The 25,016-nt window shown below is 35.3% G+C and overlaps 1 protein-coding gene across 4 annotated transcripts in view; it reads right to left on the reverse strand.

The window, feature by feature from the left end:
- Positions 1-937: 937 nt before the first annotated feature.
- The window catches only part of LOC124641834 (neurofilament heavy polypeptide-like), a 33,950-nt gene continuing 9,871 nt past the window's right edge, over positions 938-25,016 (reverse strand). The window contains exons 2-11 of one of the 4 annotated variants that reach the window (XM_047180070.1): positions 13,294-13,351; positions 12,764-13,105; positions 12,005-12,136; positions 11,277-11,345; positions 9,486-9,723; positions 8,668-8,787; positions 7,738-7,929; positions 5,647-5,837; positions 2,954-5,192; positions 938-1,987 (exon numbers count right to left, since the gene is read on the reverse strand). In XM_047180070.1, coding sequence (XP_047036026.1) covers positions 5,013-5,192; positions 5,647-5,837; positions 7,738-7,929; positions 8,668-8,787; positions 9,486-9,723; positions 11,277-11,345; positions 12,005-12,136; positions 12,764-13,105; positions 13,294-13,344 — 1,515 coding nt within the window. In that variant the 5' untranslated portion in view covers positions 13,345-13,351 and the 3' untranslated portion in view covers positions 938-1,987; positions 2,954-5,012. Of the gene's footprint in view, positions 1,988-2,953; positions 5,193-5,646; positions 5,838-7,737; positions 7,930-8,667; positions 8,788-9,485; positions 9,724-11,276; positions 11,346-11,839; positions 12,137-12,763; positions 13,106-13,293; positions 13,352-25,016 lie in introns of all 4 variants that reach the window. The other 3 variants (XM_047180068.1, XM_047180071.1, XM_047180069.1) reach the window with 3 other exon arrangements.

Here is a 25,016-nt window from a genome sequence, read left to right on the forward strand (position 1 = left end):
CAGTGTAAGAACACATCCAAAACAACTCCTGATAAGTTATTTGTGTACGTTCCTCACAATAAAAAAATACGAAACAAGTGGCTTAGACTTGCAAGGCGAGATTCAAAAGCAATATTGCCCAGGGTACAACTTTATTTTTGTGAAGATCGCTTTGATGTAAGTTATTACATAGTTCTCTAGATTCTAGCATAGTTTATAATGTAAATAACTATTTCGAGGTTAGGTTTCATCACTCATTGTTTTTTAATTAAACTAGTATACTTACATGGAAGTTTTAACATTTCTAAATTCAGCTGAACAAAAATCTTTATTTGATGCCAAAAACTTTCCCAGCATTATGATATCAATTCTAGGCAAATTAGCGCTGTTTGCCTTGATAAATCCGGGCTCCATAACTCGTGTTATAAACAATTAATTAATTAAAAACAAAGATCGCAGTGGAAGTTCACAATAACGAAATGTGACGTTCGCGCGCTTTCGCGCGAGTTGTTTCGAGAGATGACGTCACGAGCTCTGATTGGTGTTCAAGATATCATGGCGGATTGCCTTATTTCGTAATTTTATTTTATAAAAATACATATTATAATAATCACATTATTAATAAAGAAAACAATGCGCGTTTTATATTCCAAGCTTCAAGTTTAATTTAATAAATATATTATTTTAATGATTTTTGATTACTGTCATCATGCCTATTCAATAGGAGTTATAATAACAATTGATTGCTAAAATGTAATATTAGGAACTAGCTGTTTCCCGTGGTTTCACCCGTGTCGAAACAACTTACCGTAGCCTGAAATACAGCCTTCGTTACTCAGGGATAGGGTAACTTTTCAAGTTGATTTATGTAACCCTTGACATTTTTAAGTGCATTGTGTTAAAACTACAATGATCAATTAGAAAAAAAGCTCAATTTGGGTGAAATAAAACCAAAAAATTGGATTGCAATGATTTATTTATCAAAATTTGCAGTTTCTATAATCATTATAGTTTTATACAATTCAATTAAACTAAACTAGACCTTAACTAAGCCAAACGAAAACAATGATTTCCTAACAACGTTGAGTTTCAAACAATATTTCGCTACTTCTGTACAATAAGTTTTATCAAATTGAAGTCACTCTTCCTTTTAGGTAAAGTATAGATTTTACATACTAACATCAAAAATGTATAGAACACACAATCCTCAAAGGTTCTATTGAGCTTTCTGCTTAAGAGTATTTTCTTGACTATCCGTCGGTTGCACCATAAAAGTTAAAGCTTCATTAAATCTATTGCTATCACTTATTATCTTGTTGACAAAGAAATAGACAGCTATAGATTTAGAGAAACTTTAATAGACCTTTGTGCAACTGACGGTATGTATCAAATCTATGTTCAAACATTCTATATTAATATCGATACCACATTAAATGTTTGAAACGCAACGACAACACTACAAGCAGGGACAGTCAAAATACTGCCTTTAATTCTATTGCTATATTCTAGCTTTTCCTAGAAATATCTAGCTTTCTCGTTCAACGAGAAAACTTATTTAAAACCAAACCTTTCAATTTTAAATTTTAAGGCATTTAAATTAACCAGTATTAAAACTGTCCCTTACACCCACATCTACACTCGTAATAATACTTATTGCGATCAAAAACTACAATCTAATTTAAGTCTATTTTTATAAAAATAGAAATTCTATCGAATCTGAAACACTTATACAACCTTTTTGTATTCGGCAGTGCTTTTTTATTCGAAAAAAAATATTAGGACATCATTTCATGCCTTTTTGATGCAAAATAATAACTTTTCGGACGTAACAGACATAATAGAGGTCAAGTTTATTTAAAAATCTGATTTGTATCTACAGTTTACATTTCAAGACACACACATTCAAATAGAAATAAGCAAAAAAAACACTAAATCATTTCTGGAAGATATTCTGTAAGTAAAATAAATGTCACTTTGTGAACACAATATTGCGCGATGGTATAACATTATAGTTCGGCCATTCAGAGAATGCGTTCCTGACACGTCGCGATTGAACTGACGACGTAACTTTGCAATGGCGTTGCAGTTACGATAAAAATATTTTTGCTGGTTGTTTACCGTTTTAACAATTGAGGAGCATTAAAACAACATTATTATATCAATAATCAATGAATGTTATAATTTTGTGCCAAACTGAGTGTCAAATAACTTGGTAAACAATATTTTTCTAAATCTATACTGCGCTATTACAAGGTTATGTCAGCGGTTTATATTTTGTAGTGCTGTGCTAAAAATAACAGGCAAGTATCGTAATCTGTTCTTATACAGTTATAATATAAAATAATACGTTTTGATTTTCTTTTTAAGAATTGGAAAATAATGGACTATAAGACTTAATTATAACGTTTATGAAATATAAAAATAAAACTATGACCAAACCGCATTTTTATACTTAGATTAAAAATGGTAACCCCAAATGGCGTTATGGGCCGCCATTTTGTGACGCTAAAACAGTCGTCCGTTGTCGTTTCGTGCGCATAGACCACGTTTTTCAAGTGTTTTCGATCTGTTTTTATTTGATTACCCGGCTTTTGTTAGACCGAGATATCAGGATTGATTCTGTTATTGATAATAATATAATTATACATGTAGGCGAAGATGATGATGAAGACACCACCTCCTCAAGCAAATCGGAGTCTGATTAATATTCTGTTCGCACATTCAATTCAATGTACTTGTAACAAAGAATAAATAAAACAATTTTATTATATGAATATTACCTTTTTTTGGTTTCCACTTAAATAACTAAAATATAAAACAAATGATTCCGCCAATTTAAAACGAAAATAATCTTAAAATAATGCGGCGGTTCATTTTGAAGGAACGGTAACGAACTCAGTGTTATGTTGTGCCCATCACTAGTCGTGACTAACTGATAGGTGTCAGGAACGCATTCTCTGAACGGCCGAAGTATAGTGGTCTGATGGCAATCATTCGGTGGTTCTAATTTCTACTGTCATGAGAGAAAATAATAAAACATTTTATAGGATGAAACTGACTGAAAAAAAAGCACGAAAATTAATTTCAGGAGTGGTAATATCATAAAAATGATTAACTAAATAACGTAAGGATGATTTGTTAGTACCTTCTAACGTTTTTAAAATAAAAAATCCTGTATATTTGTATGATTGAAGTTTATTAAAAAATGCACAATATGTTGGGAACATAATAATTGTTCATTCTTTGGGTAGCCTTATAGTAATGTTCAATAATAAAAATAGAATTCCTGAAACCATATATTTACAGTTTCATTACCTAAGTATTAAACTAGCACACTTGGACATGTTTAGGACTAGAAATGAACATACATTTTTGAAACCACATTAAGGACAAGGCATTATTTTGATAAATTTTATAATATAACATTGTACATTTTAATTATTCGCGAAGACCACAATTAAAATTATTTTAAAAATAAATTGAATTTTGCAGATTAATTCAGCATCTAAAACATGCTGAGATGAAATCCACAAAATTGAGTTTATTTTTGACACGATTCTTGCCTTGTTGCATGAACTAATTTGTAGTCCCCAACATGCCCAATATAAAGTCAGTAGATAAAACGATAAAATAATTTTGCAAGTGAAACCACACATACATAATAATATTATGTACAAAACATTGCCGTTATATACTTGTCTTTTACATCTAATCATCATATATCTATTTACTATATTACAGTTTTATGTAGTTTGATTTGTTTTACAATGGAGTCTGTTTTGAGCCAGAATTTGATTCTCCCATTGACAAGATATATGAGAATCAAGTAGTGATTTTAATAGACTACAAGAAAGTCTTTCAAATTATATAATAATTGAATTTATAGTAGAACTTGTTAAGCCAACAAATGACTGACCGATTCCGATCTCTCAAAAAGAGAATTGTGTACCTAGCTACAGAAAGGTACATTTCACTCTGATTTTGATTATTAAAATATAATACATCAACACAATCAAATTGCCGGTAGGTTTGTGATTATTACATAAACACAATTGAGAGAAATCAGGTGATTGATAAAATTGATCTAATTTCGTACACTCTTACAACCATGATTTAGACTAATTTGTAGATATTTTTTTTTTATAAATTATAGCACAAAACAGACTCCAAGAACAATACTTACAAATCGGACGACGGCTTTTAGCGTCGAAGTGACCCTATGCCGTTTATAAGGAGAAAACACTCATTGTTTGATATAAGGGTACAAATATTTCTCACACACTTGTTATAAAACTTATCTAAGCTTCAGTGTTTATTCATAATACACATTTACTTAACAAATCAAGATCCAAACTTCATTTCAAACATGTTAAATAGTGAGGAATAGATTTATTAAGCAATAGTATTATAAATAATACATTTAAGCTATATTTAGATAGTCTATTTACTATCTTTAAATACGTCTTTGTACGTAACTGAGTGCATAAAATGCAAAATATTTGTCACTTCATATCTTCGCAAACGAGTCCTCTATGATACAACTTCTTACTTTGATAAAATTCTCTTCATATATCCCCTCTAAGGCATTATTATCTGGCTTACGTAAAACTTGAATATTTTCTCAGGTAGATATTCTGTAGATTGCATTCATGAGTGAAACTGTAGTTTGAGCTTTCATAAAGTTCACCGGCGAATCTTTACCACATCGCTCTGATATTGATAAAGTAGACTCGTGAAGAAGTTCTTTAAATTGTCTTATTGTTGATTTGCCTGCCTACTAGACAGGCATTTGACATATATAACTTGACATCTACCTAGCCTTTTGCCAACTACATTATGGTCGTCTTCCAGTTTAACCGAATGCAGCCGAGTACCAGCTGAGTGAGTAGTAGTAGTGTTTTGTAAATAGTACAATTCAATCTTTAGTAAGCAAACCAACAGGTAGATACGTTATTGAAATCCACAGATCAGATAAAACCTCAGTATACTTCTCATATATAGCTATCCAAAGCCAGATGTAACATACCTCCCCCTTACATGATGACACAGCGCTTGTTGTCCTGCGTGGAGGCCAGCGGCACGGCGATGGGGTCGGTGGGGGCGGGGGCGGGGGCGGCGGGGGTGGAAGTTGACGCCTTGAGGCACTCGGGGTCGAAGGGCTCGGGGGATGCTACTGGAGCGCAGAGAGGTAAGTCTGTGTTGATGCCTACGATCTGTGGAACAAAATATTATGTTTAGGAAAAAATTTAAATGCAATATAATAATTAACATACCAATCAAATAAAAAAATATTTAAAACAGCTAAATTCTATCATTCGACATGTTATTAAGAATGCTAAAAACTTCGATTAGATTAACTGATTTTGTTCTGAAAGCGAGATGAAGCCGGGTCATAATAATTAATTTTAGTTGTCAGGGCCCGGCGTGTTACCTGCCGCGGTACTTATTCGTGCCTACCCCTGTTTGTGTTTGACTTAGAGCTGATTGTTCAATCATTAGATAACCTCTAACTGAGGAATAAATATGGCGGTTTGACATATTTTCTATACAAAAGCTGCCAAAACTTCAAACTTATTCTTCAGATAAAAGTTATCTGGTGATTGGACAATCAGCCCCTGGTTACTCAATTAGTTCTACATCAAGTAATGTACACTTGGTGCCACTTACCGGAGCATTCCGTCTCTGCACAGTGGCCCTGCGGAAGGGCTGCGCCAGCCTGTCCAGCACTCGCATGCGCTTGCTGGCGCCGTGCTCGGTGGCCTCGGTGGCTTGTTCTACGTCATCGTGTTCCGGCTTGCGCTTGCGTCCTACTACTGTGCCTGTGGGGCGGGAGGTGGCGTCTGACAGGGGGGATGTTACTGGAATAGAAGAAACATATAAATGTAACGGGTTTATTACAAAACTTTTATTGTTTATACAGCAAACAATCACATTATCAGTATAGCAATATATATGTCACCGTAAGATTACAAACATCGTTAGATTACAATCTATCTCGAGAGATTGTAAACTGTCGAATTATTGTAAACTGTAACACCTGATTGCAATTTAACGCATTATTTTTCGCTATATTATAATCTATCGATGAGAAATTGTCAAATTGTCAACTGTCCGAAAGCTCTCCCTGATTGGTCAGTCTTTTTGTAAGATCGAGAGCGATGTAGAGCGGTCAAATTGTCAACTGGCGTAGAACGGAATGCATCTTGCGCGCTGATTGGTAGAACGTCAAAAAAGACAATGTTCTTTGCAACTCCCGGTGTCACAGCTCTTTGACGTGCAAAAATAAGTGACGGTTTAATTTTTTATAAAATCAAAAATTGTACTTAATTTTTAAGACTCAAATTACACACAATTAAAAATTGTATAAAAAATTGAAGTTAGTGACGAAAACGAATCGCTGCAAAACCGACTCCACGTAGTCTTGTCTGCCCTACCCCTAGAGTGCAATTCAAAACCGCGTAGGCGCGGAGGGGCGAGGCGGCCTGCGAGCTGAGGCGCAGGTAGTTTCAGCGCTCGCCGCCGCGGCTGAGGCTGGCCGGCTCTGCCGGCCAGCAAGCCGAAGCTGCGGTGGTGAGCGTGAAAACCATCTGCGACGATAAGCTCGCATGGGACCGCCGGAGCCCCGCAGCGCCGGAGCCGTGACAGAAGTTATGCTTGCTGCATGTTGCATGCTTACTTCCATGCTGGGTCAATTAATATGGGATGTGTTATATTTTAAACAAAAAACTCAGTAGGTACGAGTTAAAAAATTAGAAGGTAAATAAATATTTTTATGATGTCATTTAATAGTATTGAAGAAGTTTACTGTTAGAATGCATGCTACAAATTTAGATGCAAAAAAATAACCATCATGCTGAGTTGTATTTAGAGTGGAAGATAACTCGTGGCTAAGATAGTATTATTTAGATGCTCGACGCTTTATTAATTGTGGCTGACTTAGTAATTTAGAAGGCAACATACATTTTTGGGGGCGAATAATGATATTAAAAAGAAGCCTGTTTAATTAGCACCCCTTTTATTTTATTTTTAAATATTAGTTTGTATTTGAAGACAAAATACCTAACTGTATTTTTATAAGAGTTATTTTTATATAAATTTAATACTTGAAGAATTTTTGAAGAGCATTTATTTTATTTAACTGACACCTCTATTTCATTCCTAACTCTACGGGAACTCCATGGGAACAGAACGGCTGGTCGTGATTGGTCGATCTTACAAAAAGACTGACCAATCAGAGAGAGCTTTCGGACAGTTGACAATTTGACAATTTCTCATCGATAGATTATAATATAGCGAAAAATAATGCGTTAAATTGCAATCAGATGTTACGGTTCACAATAATTCGACAGTTTACAATCTCTCGAGATAGATTGTAATCTAACGATGTTTGTAATCTTACGGTAACATATATAAGGCATCACGCGCACTGCTGTTATGTTTACGAGCATGTGGGGCCTACTGCCATCTTGGGACCGGCAAACGGCAATGCAATACTATATATTCTTCGCGCCCTCGCTAATTAAGTTATTTTTTGGTAAATAAATCACACTCTCCAATCTCTAGTTACCACTTAGTATTATAAACCTAACTTTCATACACTATGTAATAGTTCAGAAATACCAGAAGCTGAGCAAACTAACGACCAATTCTTTTTTTTTGTTTTAAATCATTTACTTATAGAGGATTTTTATCTTTTTACGGATACCAGAAGACAAAACGTACTACGAAAACCACTATAATAATTTAAAATGTCCTCACCACTAGCGCCAGCATTGGACCGCACACTCCTGTTAGCCGCGACGTGTTTGAGAGTGATCTCCTTGAGCTGCTTGTAGGACGAGCGGCCGCGGATGCTGCGGAGCCCGCGCAGGTACGAGCTGTCGTCTAGAGGAGCGTCTTCGAGGAATGAGGATGTCTCCGTTATGTCCATCTCCATTGTTGTGTTGTTGCCTAGAAAATCAAAAGAAAAATATTAATATAGGAGTATGGCAATAAGTAGTGAAGGAAATCCTAACTAATATTATAAATGTGAAAGTAACTCTGTCTGTCTGTCTGTCTGTCTGTCTTTTCTTCACGCCTAAACTACTGAACCGATTTGTGTGAAATTTGGTACAGACATAGTTTGGAACTTGAGAAAGGACATAGGATAGTTTTTATTTCAAAAAAAAAAAAAATATTCCGGACATATAGCGCCATCTATTGGTCAAACCAAAAATATGCCGGAAGTCACTATTCCATGCGAACGAAGTCGCGGGCAAAAGCTAGTGTGTAATAAAAGCATAAGATGAAAATAAGTTTATTTTGTTATTTATTTGCACAACACGCAATCTTGAAAATAATTACAATATTTTGACTGGAAAGAAGAAGCAATGGTCAACCTGTAAGGTGAAGACAGTTAGTCCAATTCACGAGAAAGTTCCCTTGGAACGAGGTGCATTGTAAAGCGTAAGATAAGGCTAAGGTAAGATTTCTATGGAGGTATACTGGACCAAAGTCAAAAATATTCTTTCCTTGGTTAAACAGTGTCTAAAAGTCAAACACTCTATCATTGGATGATTTTTTAGAATTAGACTTTTCCCTGGTTATCACAGGATATACTGAATTTCTTTACGAGAAGCAGAAAACAACCAGAAATTTCCCGAGACGAGAGTGAAACTAACAAATAGTAAGTAAATAAATTATTCTCACCAGTATAATTAGCCTGCAGCGAGGTGTTGGTCTGGTCAGCAAGCCTCATGCTGCGGCGGTAGGGCGACACCTTGACGCGGGACTTGGAGAAGTTCGTGTCCGGCTTGCGGGACTCCTCGCCTGCAACGTGACGTCACACTACACATAACGTTAACGTATCCCATGGCTTATGTGCTAGGGGAGATGAAGGTGTGATTTATTTTTGGAATATAGACTTTCCATTTTTTAAATTCCAGTCGAAACTTTTTGTAAAAATAAACATTTTGGGAGGCAGAAATAGATATTGAATAAGTTTGTGTGATATTGAATTCTTTGAATAAGTTTTCGTCCTGTACAGAAAAAGCAAAAAATGAATTTTCGCGGTTTGTAAACCGTCCCTATGCTATTTACAAATAGGTTCATAATTGTGGTAAGTAGAGGGAAAATAAAGATAATATAAATGAACTTTACAAATAAAACCTAATGATTTTAATGTTACTAGGAAGATTAATTCAAAAATTTATGATTTCAATGTTTCCAATGGTTAGAAACCTGATTGAAATTGTAATCCACAAGCCCAATGTACAATTAGACAATGTTTGTGTTATGCAAACATTAATTCACTCCTTTCCGATTCCAACATAATTCTATCACAAAAACTATTCCTATTCTTATAGTTACATTCATCATCATTGGCCACAGAGCATCTAGGTCAGATGGTTGTGGCAGTGCTTGTCTATGCGGTTATTAGTGCCGCAAGCTCTTTCTTTTATGGCTGAATAAGCCATAGTGACGTTACAGCAAATTATTTACATAATCTAGTTATAACAATAACTTACCCTCATTAGAAGGCACTTCAAGCGTAACTTCCACCACATCATCCTTCTCCTTATCCTCTTTCGCAGCATCCTCATCTTTCTCATCCACCTTCTCCAGTCCATCCTGGGATTTCTTCGGGGAGTCCTTCTTGGGGTCTGGCTTCTTACCCTCCTGGGGTTTAGGCGAATTGGAAGAACGAAGGCGGCGGTCTGTGGGTGGTGCTGTGTCCTCTTTGAGTTTCAACAGTTTGTCTTTGGGCTGAAAATGGTGGGGAGGAATCGTTTGAGAATTTGTTTATTTATTTCGGGCGTTGAGGCCCATATCGATAGGTACATAATTTATGTAAAACTATATACATCTACATAAACGGTACCTAATAACTAATGCAGTGTGTTGCGTGTGTTTTTGGAGTGTATTATGCTACCTATCTTGTCTTAGCTGAAATGACGCGCAGTAGTGGGTACAGCATTTTAAGTGTGCATATGTTATGGTGTACTGCAATTTATGTAGCGGTAATGGGGCGCGTCGTTTCAACTTCGACGGGGTGTACATTTTATTGGTAAGTTTTGAGTATAAAATACGGAGTGGACAATGTCTATCATGATTGTAGTTGTTCTTTGTAGTGAAGTCCCAGTGTTTAGACACCCATGCATGAATCTTATCGTTGCCCATGCATTAAATTTTGTAAAATAAGTGAGAGAGTGATTAAGAGTTTGTTAAGAAATAGTTGTGTAATTATGATTGATCAAAAAACGAGTTCAAATTGAAAGTTTATAAATGTGCAAGTGAGTAATATGTTTTCAGTATGTCCATAAAAAATATCCTCAACCCTAAACAACCTGTATGAAATCTCTTCACCAATATATCACTATGTACATTATATTTACAGTAAATTATCATAATACACAATTAGGTCAGTGGTGTTAGTACAAATATGTGCAAGTTAACACACATTGTGCTGCATGTTAGCTGTGCAAATATGCACAGCGGCGCTCTATGAGTGTGGAAATTATAATGCTATTTACAGTATTAGAGGCAAATTTTAGGAATACCGTGATTTGCACTAGATTTAGTATATTATCAGAAAATTACATTTATAAACTATTGAATTTATTATATTTTGAATAAGTTATTATGTATAAATAAGATGGTAAGTAGTCATAAAAATTTTAATCTGATTTTAATCTTAATATAGATTTAGATAACAGTATTTTTCTCAATTTTTTACACATAAATGTGTCTAGGTCTAGAATGTCAAGGTTTTGTCTAGCTGCTCTTCATCTAAACACCCTATTTATAATTTTAAACTTAATTCTTTGTAAATGCATTTATTGCCACACTCATAAAAATATATTCATAACACAGAGAAGTCAACAAATGAAGTGTCCATGTGCTGCAGTCTGACAGTCAATATAGGTCAAAACTTTTGTCTTATTGCAATAAGAATCCAATCTCTTCAGTATTGATTCTTATTAAACATGTTAAAAAATAACCCTCTGGCATGTTAAAAAATATCCTCTCTACCCTTTTGGCGTAGACGGGTAAAAAAGACATTGCTCACAGATATTCTGATGTCAAAAATACTACACAACTAAGACTGGGCACAACTTGCAGGATATCACATTGACAGGATTACATAAATTGATTCTTAATAATCCGTCTTTTAGTCATATAAAGAAAGTTTAACAAGTCGTCATGTCTACAAAGACGAACATATTTTCACAACATGCCGAATGCAGCTTATATTAAAGTACACCGAGCACTCATTCGTCCACTCCTCCGTGACATACACATAGAATGCCGCGACTTACTTCGTCCGCTTCCTTGTCCGGCTTGTCGGACGCGGGGCGGGGAGTCTCGGGGGTTCGCGTCGCTTTCACCTTTACCAACAACGCTATTAGTTTAGTTAGGGGATGGACAAACAATGGGACTTACTGATGAACTGGCAACACCAAAATTTATTCACATGCAGTAACTACCATGATAAATTAATATATTTGGGTGGTAATTGCCAGTTCGCAGTAAGAAATGAACACAAAATGACACCACAAAACGAAATTATCACCAGAAACCAAAATAATCAACTATTTTCTAAGAAAAAAAAATCATCATACACCTCTAGGAATGTGACTCTAGTATTTCAAATTATGAAAAATATAAAGTTTCTGACGGTACTGTCACATGAAACGACAGAAATCGGTTTAGTAGATTAAAGGACCTGCACCAACCATCAATGTTACTATCACACTCTCATTTAATCGATTTACTATTCCAAAAATCTGAATAAAAAATCGACTAAAACATCCAATCAAAAAATAAAAAAAAACGATTAAAGAAAAACGAAGAAAGCACAACAGGTACCGAATAAAGGTACCTGCGATCGGCGCGTGAGACTCCTACTGGGGCCGTTCTCCGGCGTCGGCAGTTCGAAACAATCCCCGTCAGACGTATCTTCGTATGTCAGCTCCGGGAACAAATCGTCTTGGTCGTTGTCATCAATGACGAGCATTACGTCATCGTCCTCCGAGTCCGCACTCACCGTTCCGTTGAGAACGTCATCGGTCCCGTTCGTACCCAGTGTGACGTCTGAAACGCCATTGTGAGCTAGGCCCCGCCCGTTCTGTTTTGTCTTAGTAGGTTCTGGCTTTTTGGCGTCCGATTTTTCTGCTGGCTGGAATTTTTAAATTTTGATTGTACCAAAAGCAAAGCATGATTATAGTTGTTGATGTTTTTACAGGTATGTACAGAAAGAGGATTTTGCGCGCATATAAAATAAACAGCATTTAAAAGAGTCAGGTTTCAGGAAGGTATACCAAACTGCTTTTGTCATTTACCAAGGTCTATAGTTGAGAACAGGATTCGGAAAGGATAGATAGGACAATGATGGTTGGAACAAGGTGTTTAACAGTGTAGGAGTAAACGATAGGGTGTGTAAAGTTATCGGCACGGATATTGAGCTCTCGGCGGAAGAGTGGGGATCGCTTTGCGCACTGTACACATAAGGCAATAAACCAATAAATCGCTTCTGCGCAGGTGAAGGTCAGGGCTCAATATCCCTGCCGATGATTATATGTATTAAGCGTAATCTGTTGATGAATGAGGAAGGTATTATACAAATGAATGGCAACTACGAGAATTTTTACCATACTGCAGAATTCATTAAATATTTACTTTTTTTATTCAACCGAAATCTAAAATAAACTGATTCTATTTACACAAATTTAAATACTTTAAGCATTTTAAAAAGCTACATATAAATTAATAAAACGCAGCCAATCCGAAAAGGAAAACAAGGTACCTTTGCAGTTTTATCCTCTTTGCTGGCATCTGCTTTACTCTTCTCAGGCTGTGGTTCATTCTTCTTAACTTCTTCTTTACTCTGCTTCTTATCTGCACTCTTGTCTGGTTTCTCAGCAGCTTTCTTATCTACTGCTTTATCTTGTTTCTCTGCTTTCTTGTCACCACCTTTATCAGGCTTATTATCATTCTTCTCCGGTTTTTCCGCTGGTTTCTCTGCAACCTTCTCTACGGGTTTCTCTGTTTTGTCTGCAGGTTTGTCCGTTACCTTTTCGGCAGCCTGTTTTTCTTTTTCGGCGTTCGCTGCCATTTTCTTTTTCATTTCTTTAACTGGACTATTGCTCTGTGAATGAAAAGGGGAATGTATTAATTAAGTTGAAATACCAGGAAGTAGCTAAGCTTAGGTTTTGTTTGGTATGTGAACAAGATTAGTAGATAGAGCCGCGTACAATGGCTTCCGTAAAGAATTTGTATGAAGACAATGTGTAAGGAATTAGTTTGTTGTAATAGATTTTCTAGAATGGACTGTACCTTTTCTTTTTCTTCACTGACCGCTGTTTTGCGGGACACCTTCTGGCTCATGATTTATCTGAAACAAGAACAGCAGATTGTTAATTTCTGTAGAGGTACAGCAGTTTTGGGAAATTAAGCTAACTCAATAACCTAGTAGAAAATATTTAGACAGTAACACGAAATAAGAATTTTTTGTTAAGGAAAAGGTCTGAAAAATCGTTATTGAATTAATGCAAAGTAGTTAATTAAAATATCGTACTACTGCGGTTCAAAATTTACATAATTATTATAAATTGCATAACGGTGGTAAGCACGTATTCAAATAAGATACAAGGCAAACAGTCACGCCTAATGTCCTAGCTAGACTATTGTGTACATAGACATTAGAATATCCTTTTAGTATTTCAGACGTGTTACGTTATATTCAACACACTTTCACGTATTGCGTTAGTCACATTGAGGTTAGGAGAAACTGAAATTTTATTTTAAATGCTATGGCAGTTTTCTTGGTGGCTGCATATAAGTTAAACGAAACACTTTTTTTTAAAGAAAACCTTAGACTTTATATTCAGTGACACTAACAAAATTCGGTAACCATTCCCGCCATTTCGAAATCAACACTCCATTTTTTACCTCATCATGACCCTAAGAAATTCCACCCAATCATCATCTGCCTTACAAGGTGAATTGAACAAAATTATCAGTTTGGACCATCAAATTGCTTTAATGACATGCACTTTAAGAAAGGTATTATCAAGGTCGTGGCTATGGGAGCTTTCTCGGGGAATATTAGCTCCCTTCTAACAGAAATAGAGGCAACGGGTGAATGAACTCGGACGCACACATACGTAGCGGCGATGCTTGACGTGTGGTCCAAGTTTAAATTACTTACATAATTAACAACTCTTCTAGATAGGAAAATTATTTTGATTTACTGTAGTGGTATTTTAGCGGTATGTTGTATTTAAATATTCGTTCCATTCAATCAATAAAATTACCGAAAGAAACATATTTCTTCATAGGTTGATCACTTAACTTTATTTTTTATTATCATGACCACTTTGTAAGGTGCAAATAAAACTATTTGGACAGTTTTAGAACTCACTTGCAAAACATAGGTACTTATTCTCTGCGGTAATTTGAATTTAAATCAGAATTACCTACAGGATTTCAATTAATGTTGGTGATAGCTAAAAAAATATTATATACACCCCGTCCCGCTACCTTCCCTCTCTTGCACCACCCACCAACAGGCACTCACAAAGGCCATCAGCGCAAGGGCCGTTCATTTACCACTTGTACTAACACCGATGATATCCACCTAACACAGATATATTTATACATAGACGTAAGTACATCAAATCATGATCACTATCCGAGTTTGTTGCCGTGCGCGTATTATACCGAATTAGATTTATTTTATGTTTGGCAAAAGTAGTTTTCTCGGGACATCATATTCTTCCGAATGCCATTAAGCCACATGTTCTAAGATAGACTTATGTTTCCTTCTAGCTTGTATTATTAAAAGGAGTCTGATTAATGATGTTTCATTATTAGAACCTGTGATAATTTAGCACTCAGTCTTATAGCAAACTGGAGGGACAGTCTGTGATTTTCTGTTAGGGTCCATCAGGTACTAAAGATGAACTTCTTGACTATAATGATTTTTATTTTCAATGAGTTATAATTAGGTACTGAAATAGTAATTTTGTCGTCGTAAGTAATTTTCTCCTAATTCAACCTAAATCCAACCTTTCCACAGCTAGTGTTATAAAAGATTTTGTTTATTTATATCAGTAGTTAATATAGAAACCGCTATTTAAGTAGGTGATGACAGGTTTATTAATGGCATGTTTTGAAATAGAACACTTGTTACACAAGTATAGGGAAGTGAGAGCACACGACATGTTGACTGATGGTTTGAATCCATATAGGATTTTAGGAAAAAAATCTAACAAATTTTGGTTCTCACATTCTCATTTTAATAGATTTTTGACAGCATTATGGTCAGGTACTGTAAGTCTTTTACTTAATTTACTTACGTCGTCAAAGTTTCAATCATAATTACATATTGGGATGTTCAGATTTAAAAGAAGTTAAGAATCCTACTAATATTATAAACGCGAAAGTTTGTATGTATGGATGTTTGTTACTCTTTCACGCAAAAACTACTGAATGGATTTTAATGAAACTTTACAATAATATAGCTTATACATCAGAATAACACATAGGCTACAATTTGTAAACATATTGTTCGAAATACTAAACCTGCGCAGACCAAGTCGCGGGCACCAGCTAGTAATCTCATAAATGGATAGTTTTTAACAGATAGAAAATAAGGTCGTTAACAATGCAACGTTAATAAGGCAATGAAACCCATTTTCAATGATGAATGATTGATGACATTCTGACAGATACGTTCCTCCATCCAATAAAGGGTTTAGAATGGGATCTGATAATTAGTTTTTTTGTTATTTTAAAAGAAGAGAACCATTTATATATTTTTTTTATTGATAAATAATGAAGTTATTTTGGCAATCATAAATGAATTAATTTGGGAACTATATTTTTTGTCACCAAAATTTATATCTGTCATCAAGTTGTATCACCTAATAAATAGATCTATCGCCACGAAATATTTTCGTTCTCAGATAAACAAAGAGTGTTCCCAGGTATGAATTACCAAATTATTGTTAATATAATTTGTAAAATATGAGATGGATTACCAATAAAATTGTAGTGCATTACATGAATATAAACTTGGTTCGTATAATAATAGTTATATTACTTAAATAATAGCTTGGTGCTCAAAATGGTAGATCTGTCACCAAATAAATCGATTAATCGATCCCTGACTGCGACTCCTTTTTATTTGTTATTTTGTCATCAATACAGCAGTTACATTTTATTTCATTCAGTTATTAAAATAATGTATTCGTTACCAATTTAATACATCAGTTTATAATTTTAATGAAAATATGTTCAAAGGGAAGAGGAAGGAAAGGGAGATTGATTTTGATGACTATAAAGTTCAATGGTTCAGCAAATGGAGAGTGGGTCTACCGCACAATATTGATTGGATACATGGAAAATGCAACTGCCCTGCGTTTTATTTACAAAAATTATATGTGCAAGCATATTATCGGATTAGCCATACGCTTTAAGCTGGCCAACACTCCACCAGAAACAAAAAATCTACTTATCGGCCAGAAAAGGAAAAGGGGGCGCCCTTCAAAATCCAAACCTGCGCTGATTATTTAGTGATTGTTATTTTTAACAATAAATATTGATTATTTTGACTTTAATTAAGTGTTTTATTTACTATTCAGCTAGACATTTAATTTAAATATATTTATACTACCTGTGGAAATTAAGACCCTTGGGGGAGGCACATGGCCAGTTAAGTAGTAGACTCTTTTGGTTGAAAGGATGATGACGACCACCATACATTTTTAGACCTTCATGAAATTTTCTAGTGATATAATATATGATTTATTGGTGATCTCTTTAAATTAGTTTGCTTAAATACTATTAGGACAAACCTATTATAATACATACAAAACCATTCATTTGGGACTTGACCCCATATCTCCATGATTTTCGGTAATTTATAGTGGAATTGATTTTATATTGTTTGGTGACTACATTTTGGTGACAAATCTACTACTTTGAGGGCAAACCCTATTATTGAAGAAACACAAAATGAATTAAATTGGTGACAGCTTAAATCATACCCAATTAATTTATGTTAAAAGACGGTTGTGTTGAATAGTTTAGTAGATTTTCAGTGTATGCTAGCACAGTTTAAATTGACGTACAACATAAATATTTATACAGTTTCCACAATCCTATTCAAATACCGCATAAAGTGGTTCTAGCCAAATAAAAATTCTTTTGATGTTAACGAAACGATTTTTATGGATTATATTCCAAAAGTTTACATTTAAAGACTCTAAGCTGAGGAAATGAGTTTAGACTGCTTTTAATGTAATGTTTAGATCAAAGTTTTTCACAAAACGAGTTATTTTTAAGAAATTATATATTTTTGTTACATGTTTTCTCCTATAAACTTTCACTTCAACTAAACACACCTGTACTCATCCCGGGTCATCTACGATTAGTTCCGATGTGCGTAAGCCTTAAACGAACAAACAGTTAAATGTTTCGAATTTTTAACACTCGAAAAGAATATTAAAAACACTACTTACACGACACTATCGAAGCCGCTTACGATCCTGAATAACTCAACGAAATATCACAATCACAGCCCACTACGAAAAAACAACTAGCTTCAAAAAGTCTAGACTGAAAGTTCGGTCTACTATCACTGCACCTTGCTGCCTACACGGTGGACTAAATGCATTGCAATGCACTCCCAAATTCGTCGCACATTGTGAAAGATCATTAGGTAAGCAAAATCAATCATAAATAATAACAATGAAACTCGTATTTGTAGTTATCAAGGTATGACAAACTGGTTTTTGTACAATGTACTACGTGGGTGATTCATGAGGTTGCAATTCTCGTAATGAGCTTTCTGACAAAGCTTTTTAAGGATACTTTTATCATACCCGTGAGTCTTTCCAAAGCTATGATAAATGCTTCTCGTTATCCATTAGTTTTCAAGCGAAACACTGATAGCCCGGAATTCATGATTCAAGAGGCAAAACTATACGTACTTTGTGGGATGGGATTACAAGTGTCTACAAACATGCAGAGTAACTCAAACTTGGCTGCAAAATAGCACTTTTTAAACGACAAAATTTACAAAACACAGCCCTAAGACACCCCTCATCACTTCGTATGTCGACTGCAAGCAAGCAATACCTCCTATCTGACATTTTTGACCTTTAGATTTACCTTTAGATTTTGATCTTTAGATTGACCTTTAGATTCAAAATAAAAACAAAAAACTTTATTAATCAATACTATGCTTAGTAAAAGAAAACTTGGATTTTCAGTATCTCATTATACCTTCCTCGGAATTTTTATTGTTCCCCTTTAAAATCCACCCGGAGTCAGATAGGAGGTATTGCTTGCTTGCAGTCGATGTGTTTTTGCCAGGATGAAGAAATGGCACATTAAACTCCCCTGCAAAGAGTTTAGACATACGTTTCACGTTTTGAAGTTCTAGAACATATCGTAGTATGTTCTTCTGAATGATTTCCATAGCAATACGTGCGTAATCTCAAGATATCTACCGTTATCGGTGTACAGTTCACGTGGTTAATGTGTGTCAACGCGGAATGCCTGATAGCGACATGCAACATGCGTTTTGTTTATATTCCGGACTTGGAGATAAAGTGCACGTTGTCATGCGTACTATTTGTGTGTATTGCATAATTATAAGTGTCACTGATGCGTGGAGTACCTAGTTTCGATCAAATGCTTCAACTCGAGTTACAATCTCAGAATAATTTTAATACAGTGAAAATGATTGATATATTTTGCGCCCTCTCAATCAAGCTTTTTTTGGCTGTTTACGCAGTAGGTTACCAAGTTTTTACTTTAGGTTATTCCAAGAAATCCACAGGTAACTGAATGCGAAAGTATTAAGTTGGCATCTTTAGAGAAAATCGAAAGGAAAGTGAAGAAATCGAACTTAACATTCTGGTGGTATACAGGAAAATTCACTACACTATGTTAAGTATTAGCAATGAAAGTGAGCAATTTAGTGCTTCTTTGGTTTCTTCTTAAGGAGAGCAGTGTTATCAAGTTTTCTAGTGCAAAGGAACAACGCGGTCAATACAAACTTCACTAGAAACGAAAAGAGTCAAGTTTTCTAGGGCTAACGAATATGTATAACGCGGTCAGTAGGCACAAACTTAACCACTCAACTTCAGCTTACCTAGTTACTCTATGTAATTGGTGTTAGAAAGAAAAGGGCAACGCCCTAAAGTAGCATAGGTTCAAGTAAGGCAGGTGTCACGATCAATTAGTAAAAGTGTGTTGACGAGCTCGTGTTAAATTATTTACAGCGGATGTGATTACACTTCGCATGTGTTTGTAGAGTATGCTAAGAGAAACTGCCTGACTACTGCTGTAACTGGGGAGTTTGTTGTGTCAGTTTTTCTTCTCAAAAACAGAGGAAGTGATCCGGTCCTATGTAAATTTTGACATACGAGAGGTGCTGGTTTGGCTTTTTTTGATAAATGCTTTTAAGTGAGTGACTTCTATTTTAGCAGCTTGTTAAAATCTATTTTTTAGATCTTTGAAGTTAAAATTAAGCAATTCTAAACTATCTTCCAATAGAGTCAGTTCGACATAGAATATCTGAACAATTCAATATTTACGGCAATACAGCTAGAACACATAAACCCAAACACAGTTTACCATTGTCTTCGAACAGATAACTAGTGCACACATCGTACCTAGAACAATTAGGTCCTTCATGTACTTACGTGTAAGTAGACTTCACCAGGAGGCCTTTGTCCAGCAGTGGACGTCTTACAAGTGGCTGAAACGACGACGAAAGGTTTCCTCAATAAGTTTACCATTATGAAGCAAGCTACTAGTGCCTTCAAGATACGATCGAAGAGACAAATGGCTGCCTTCATACCAGCGAAGTTATTTGGCGAAAACCTTCAAAGGGACGGATCAATACCTTGCATAACATGAAAAACAAAGCATAGCTATTCTATTAGTAGATAGACTTCATACAACCTTGACGTATAAGTTACGTAACAAGGATGGGACAAAAAACTACGCTAATGATTTTTTATAATGAGCAAAATTGGTTAAAGACACGCGTGGGTGATTAGTTTTGCATATTCACTTCATTTTTATGGGTAAACAGGTCAGGACACCTGTTTAAGTAGATGCTTATATGATAATATGATATTGAGGTGTTTCGTGGACAGAGAATAAGACAAGCGAGATATGGATAAGGTAATCGCTATTATGGTTCAGGCTTCTCAAAGAACGCAGCACTCCTTAAAGAAAACTAGGTTAGGTATGGTCAGTAGGAAACTCTATAACTATGCCCTAGCTAGAGTTAGCTTTTAAGTAAAGGCAAAGGAAACAGGTTTTCCTCAAGTCTTCAAACATCGAAGATTAAGTTATGTTAATTCTCAAGTATGTAGATATTTTAAGATGTGTAAATAAATTGCACATTTTAAAATGTGTTATACCCAAACAATAAATACTTGACACTTTGTCATCCGAACACGAAACGAGAAAGTCTAGGCCACCGATATAACACTAATTTAGAAACCTAAACAAACATAGTCATTGTATTGCAAATATATTTAGCAATATGTCAAGACTCGCTTTTTAATATTATGTATGGCCTAAACACTGAGTCATTGACGAAAATATATTCTTTACTTAGCCTCATTTGGATGTTATTTAAATGTGTATTAGCAAGTTGTAATGCATTAATATTAGTGGCGTAATGTGTTAATTTCTCTCAGATGTCTATGACTGAACTTTTTTGTTTTACAGCATCTTTCTCGTATAATTTCGGAAAATTCATGGATTTTTTATAGAATTCATCACAATAATTTGATTAAAGCTTAGATATGATTAATCTGATGCAATGGAATGGGGTGATGAGATATACACATAATTTATTCTTCATGTTGTTAATTATTATAATGATTCTATGAATATCACACGAAATATCTGTGTGAAAAGAATCTAACAATATTTCTACAAAAGTAACAAACATCAGAAAAAAGCTAAGTGCCTTAACTTTCACATTTTTCAGACTTAACCTGCAATCAGACAAGACCCAGACAGTTCACAGTTAGATGAAATTGAACAGTACTTTTAACAAATTGACCAAGCCACTGAAAACTATTGTCCTATTTTTTGCAAATGGTCAGTTATTTTTTTCCATTTTGTTGCAGATTCGTCTGGTGCATTGATCTCTGGTGGTCGAGGTGCATTAGCGAACATTTTTGGAACAGTTAAATGATTTCACAGTTCTATGGATGAATGGGCAAACGAAAGCTTTCGATGCAGACTTGATGCTGAAAAGTTTGTCTGGAGACTTATTTTTTTTTGTATTATAAAAACAAATAGACACACAGCTTTCTTTCAAAAACATTGAAGCTATTGAAATATGATTCAGGTAAAAAAAATACTTGAAACTAAGAACATCAAACAAATCTACCAGTTCATCATAATACCAGTCAATTAGCACTCAGCAACACAATACATGTGATTGTAGTTTTTTTGGGCGGCTGCCATAAGGGTCAACGGACTACGTAATGATCCAACATAGCGTCCTTTGGACAAAACATTGGCCAAGGCTTAATCATCAAACACATTTTATAATTTTAATAAAATTAAGTACAGCGGCTTATGTGCTTCTCAATCTATCAAAAAAAGTTAATATGGCTACCAGACTTGTTGCTTATCATGGTTTGGTGGCATCAATACTCAGATTCGGAATAATATTTTGGGGAAATTGTAGTCTGAGAGAACAGGTATTCAAAGCCCAAAAAAGGTGCATAAGAGCTATGTGTAACATGAAAGTAACAGACAGCTGTGTGCCTGCATTTAAGTCCCTAAACTTACTAACACTTCCATCACTGTACATTTTCGAAATAGCTGTCTTTGTAAAATCAAATATGAAACTTTTTACTAAATTGTCAGAAAATAGGAAAAGGCCACTAAGAAGGCAATATACCAACAACTTGTGTGTTAATGAGCATAAGACAGCTTTGTATAAGAAAAGTGTTTTAGGAATGTGCCCGATTATATTTAACAAAATACCAGATAGCATTAAAAATGAACCCATGTCAATATTTAAAAAAAAGTTAACTTCCTACTTATTAAATAAATGTTATTATTCCATCTCTGAATTTATAAATGATAAAATAGACCTTTCATAATATCCAATTTTAATATTGTAATTAACCTAATGTACTAACGTAGTTAACCTATTGTAATTAATCAATGATTCTATTTTTGCATGCCTAAGTTAAGGTAGAATGTACAAGGATCGCCAATTGCATTTTTGTAACATCTGTATTTATATTGTACCTACATTCCGTTGCAAATAAACTATTATTCTATTCTATTCTATTCTATTCTACGAGAGTAAAGTGTTTTCCATATATGGAGTTTTATAAATCTAGTCTTTGTTATCAGTTGTAAGATCTATCTAATTTTATAGGGCTGATCTAAAAAACTTGCTCTATGTGCAACAAGTTATTTGTGATTTTTGAAAGTGTTTGCAGTATGCATCTCATATATTTATCCAGCTTCGAGGGGGTAATCCTACATTGGGCCAATGTTTGCATATTGGACGTACACATTGAAGATTGTACAGTAATGGATTTCTAATGGCGTGCCGCTAACGGATTAGTAATTTATTTAATTTTAAATATGATAACGGTTTGAATATGATTGACATGCCGTGAAGACATATAATTTATTATGATAGTCTATTGGAATCAACGTCTCGTTAAATGAAAAAACTTTAAAAATAGAGGATACAAAGTACAGAATTGGAGACCACGGACTAGCAAGCGTAGCGTAGGACATCCACCAACAAGGTGGACAGACGACCTTATAAAGGTCGCCGGAAGACGCTGGATGCAGGTCGCCTCCAACAGGTATCTGTGAAGATCTAAGGGGGAGGCCTATGTTCAGCAGTGGACGTCCTATGGCTGAGATGATGATGATGATGAAAGTATAGAATTTATCATCTTCCAAGCCTTTTCCCAACTGCATAATATTGGGGTTGGCTTTCATTCTAACCCAGTGCAACTGAGTAACAGTGTTGGAAGACTGGATAAACTCTAATTTCTGATTCAAATCTCAGTTAGTCACAACTTGAAATTACACACATCCACACAGACATCTATATAAAAAAAATTAATTGTTGTTCGTTAGTCTGATTAAAACTCGAGAACGGCTGGGCCGATTTAGCTGATTTTGGTTTTAAAATGTTTGTAGAGGTCCAGGGAAGGTTTGAACGATACGAAGTTCGCGGGATCAGCTAGTCTTAAATAAACTCTAGCTTATCAATAAAACACACAGTAAATCCCAATAGCCCTTCAAATACAAAGGGCTTTTCAACTGCGAAGAACTTCAGTGGTCACGACGTGTATTGAAAGATTGAAAGGACAGAGTAAATAGAACTCCGTATGCTAAATAAAGGTAAATATTACCATGTTACTGTAAATAGACTAGCGGGAGCGTTTGGCACGTTAACATCTTGCAAATGTCAAGTGTCAATAAGTTCTTGCTTGTGAATAAGTGAGGAATATCTTATGAACTGATGTATAACTTCCATGTACATAGCAATTTAAAGAGATGAAATGTAACATATTAGCATAAATTAGAAATACAAGTGCTCAGGACCCTCGACGGGTCATTTTTATATTCCGTAACAAAAAACAGTGAAGACTGAACATAGAAAGACTTTGTCTTAACTTTCTGCAATTAAAAGTTATCGACAGAATAGTCGGAAATGTACGTGACTGGGGAGAAAACCTGTTACTTCTTTATTAGTTTGACTAGCATTCCGAAGTTTATTATCAACTGGTGAATGCCAGTGATTTTTCGAGTCTCCTGAGACATCTAATAGGAACTACATATAAAAAGTTAAACTGCTGTCTGCTCCTTCGATTTCCAATGTCTCTATACCGACCATACCAACGCACTCAGAGACATTTACTGGTTAATTAAAAAAGGATTTCTGTGTCAATCCGTCACTAAGGAGTGACTTAAGTAATCATTATATGTCTCTGAGAGCGAGGGTTAATCAAAACAGTTTAAAAATGACTAATTACAATTAATATAAGAATTAATCTTCTACCAAAAAGGACCCCCAATTCGAAATTATCACAGTATGAATGACATAACCGTATTCGGCAGCGTGACAGCATGTAAAGCCAGCATTAAGCTGTGTTCAGACAGGAAGGCGGCCTATTGAGGTATGCGCGAGCGCACTGATGCGCACATGATATGCATCACAATGCGCTACGTGCAGTGTGCTCATGTCCTTAGGGAACGGTTAAGTGTTATTGGGTGTGATTGAGAGTACAATTTATTTATTGGTGCGATCGGTGGGGTCGTTCGTCGTTTCGCCCCACAAGCGATTGGCACCGCGGTGCCAATCGACGAAGTACATTTTTTGAATGGGTCGATTCGCCCCGCGGTGCCAATCGACGAACTACACATTTGGAATGGGTTGATTCGCCCCACAATATGAAACAGTTCTTCTTTTGAAATTGTGATTGTAGTTAGAGGAGATAAGCAGTTTTTATTATAACATTTTCTGTGGAGTATCATTACCTACTGAAGTTTTATCCATACTTCAAAACCGAAAAAATGCATTTTTGTATCTGAACTTTTGAACTTTTCTGGCACCCAGTTTCATCTTATGATGTACGACGCTACCGCAAGCAGTGCCGTTTAAGGGAGCAAGACGTACTCACTGCTACACAACTCAATATCAAGATCAATTATTATCAGTTCTCGCTAAGTAGTGGTCCTTATTAACTATAATAAATTCAAGGCAAAAGAATTTAAAAAAATACAATGCATGTATCACGTCAGTAATCAACGACCACTTTATTTGAAGCGGGTGGAACAACTAATTAGTCAGAATATTTTCGAAGTTCGCATAAAGTACTTTCTCTAATATTCGGGTTGTCGGAAGCCAGTAACTCTGACACCAGTCTAACCAAAGGGTTGCCCGGGTAACTGGGTTGGGGGGGGGTCAGATAGGGCAGTCGCTCCTTATAAAGCACTGGTACTCAGATACATCCGGTTAGACTGGA

This window comes from Helicoverpa zea, chromosome 23 (genome assembly GCF_022581195.2).
Source record: "Helicoverpa zea isolate HzStark_Cry1AcR chromosome 23, ilHelZeax1.1, whole genome shotgun sequence".
Classification (NCBI taxonomy): domain Eukaryota; kingdom Metazoa; phylum Arthropoda; class Insecta; order Lepidoptera; family Noctuidae; genus Helicoverpa; species Helicoverpa zea.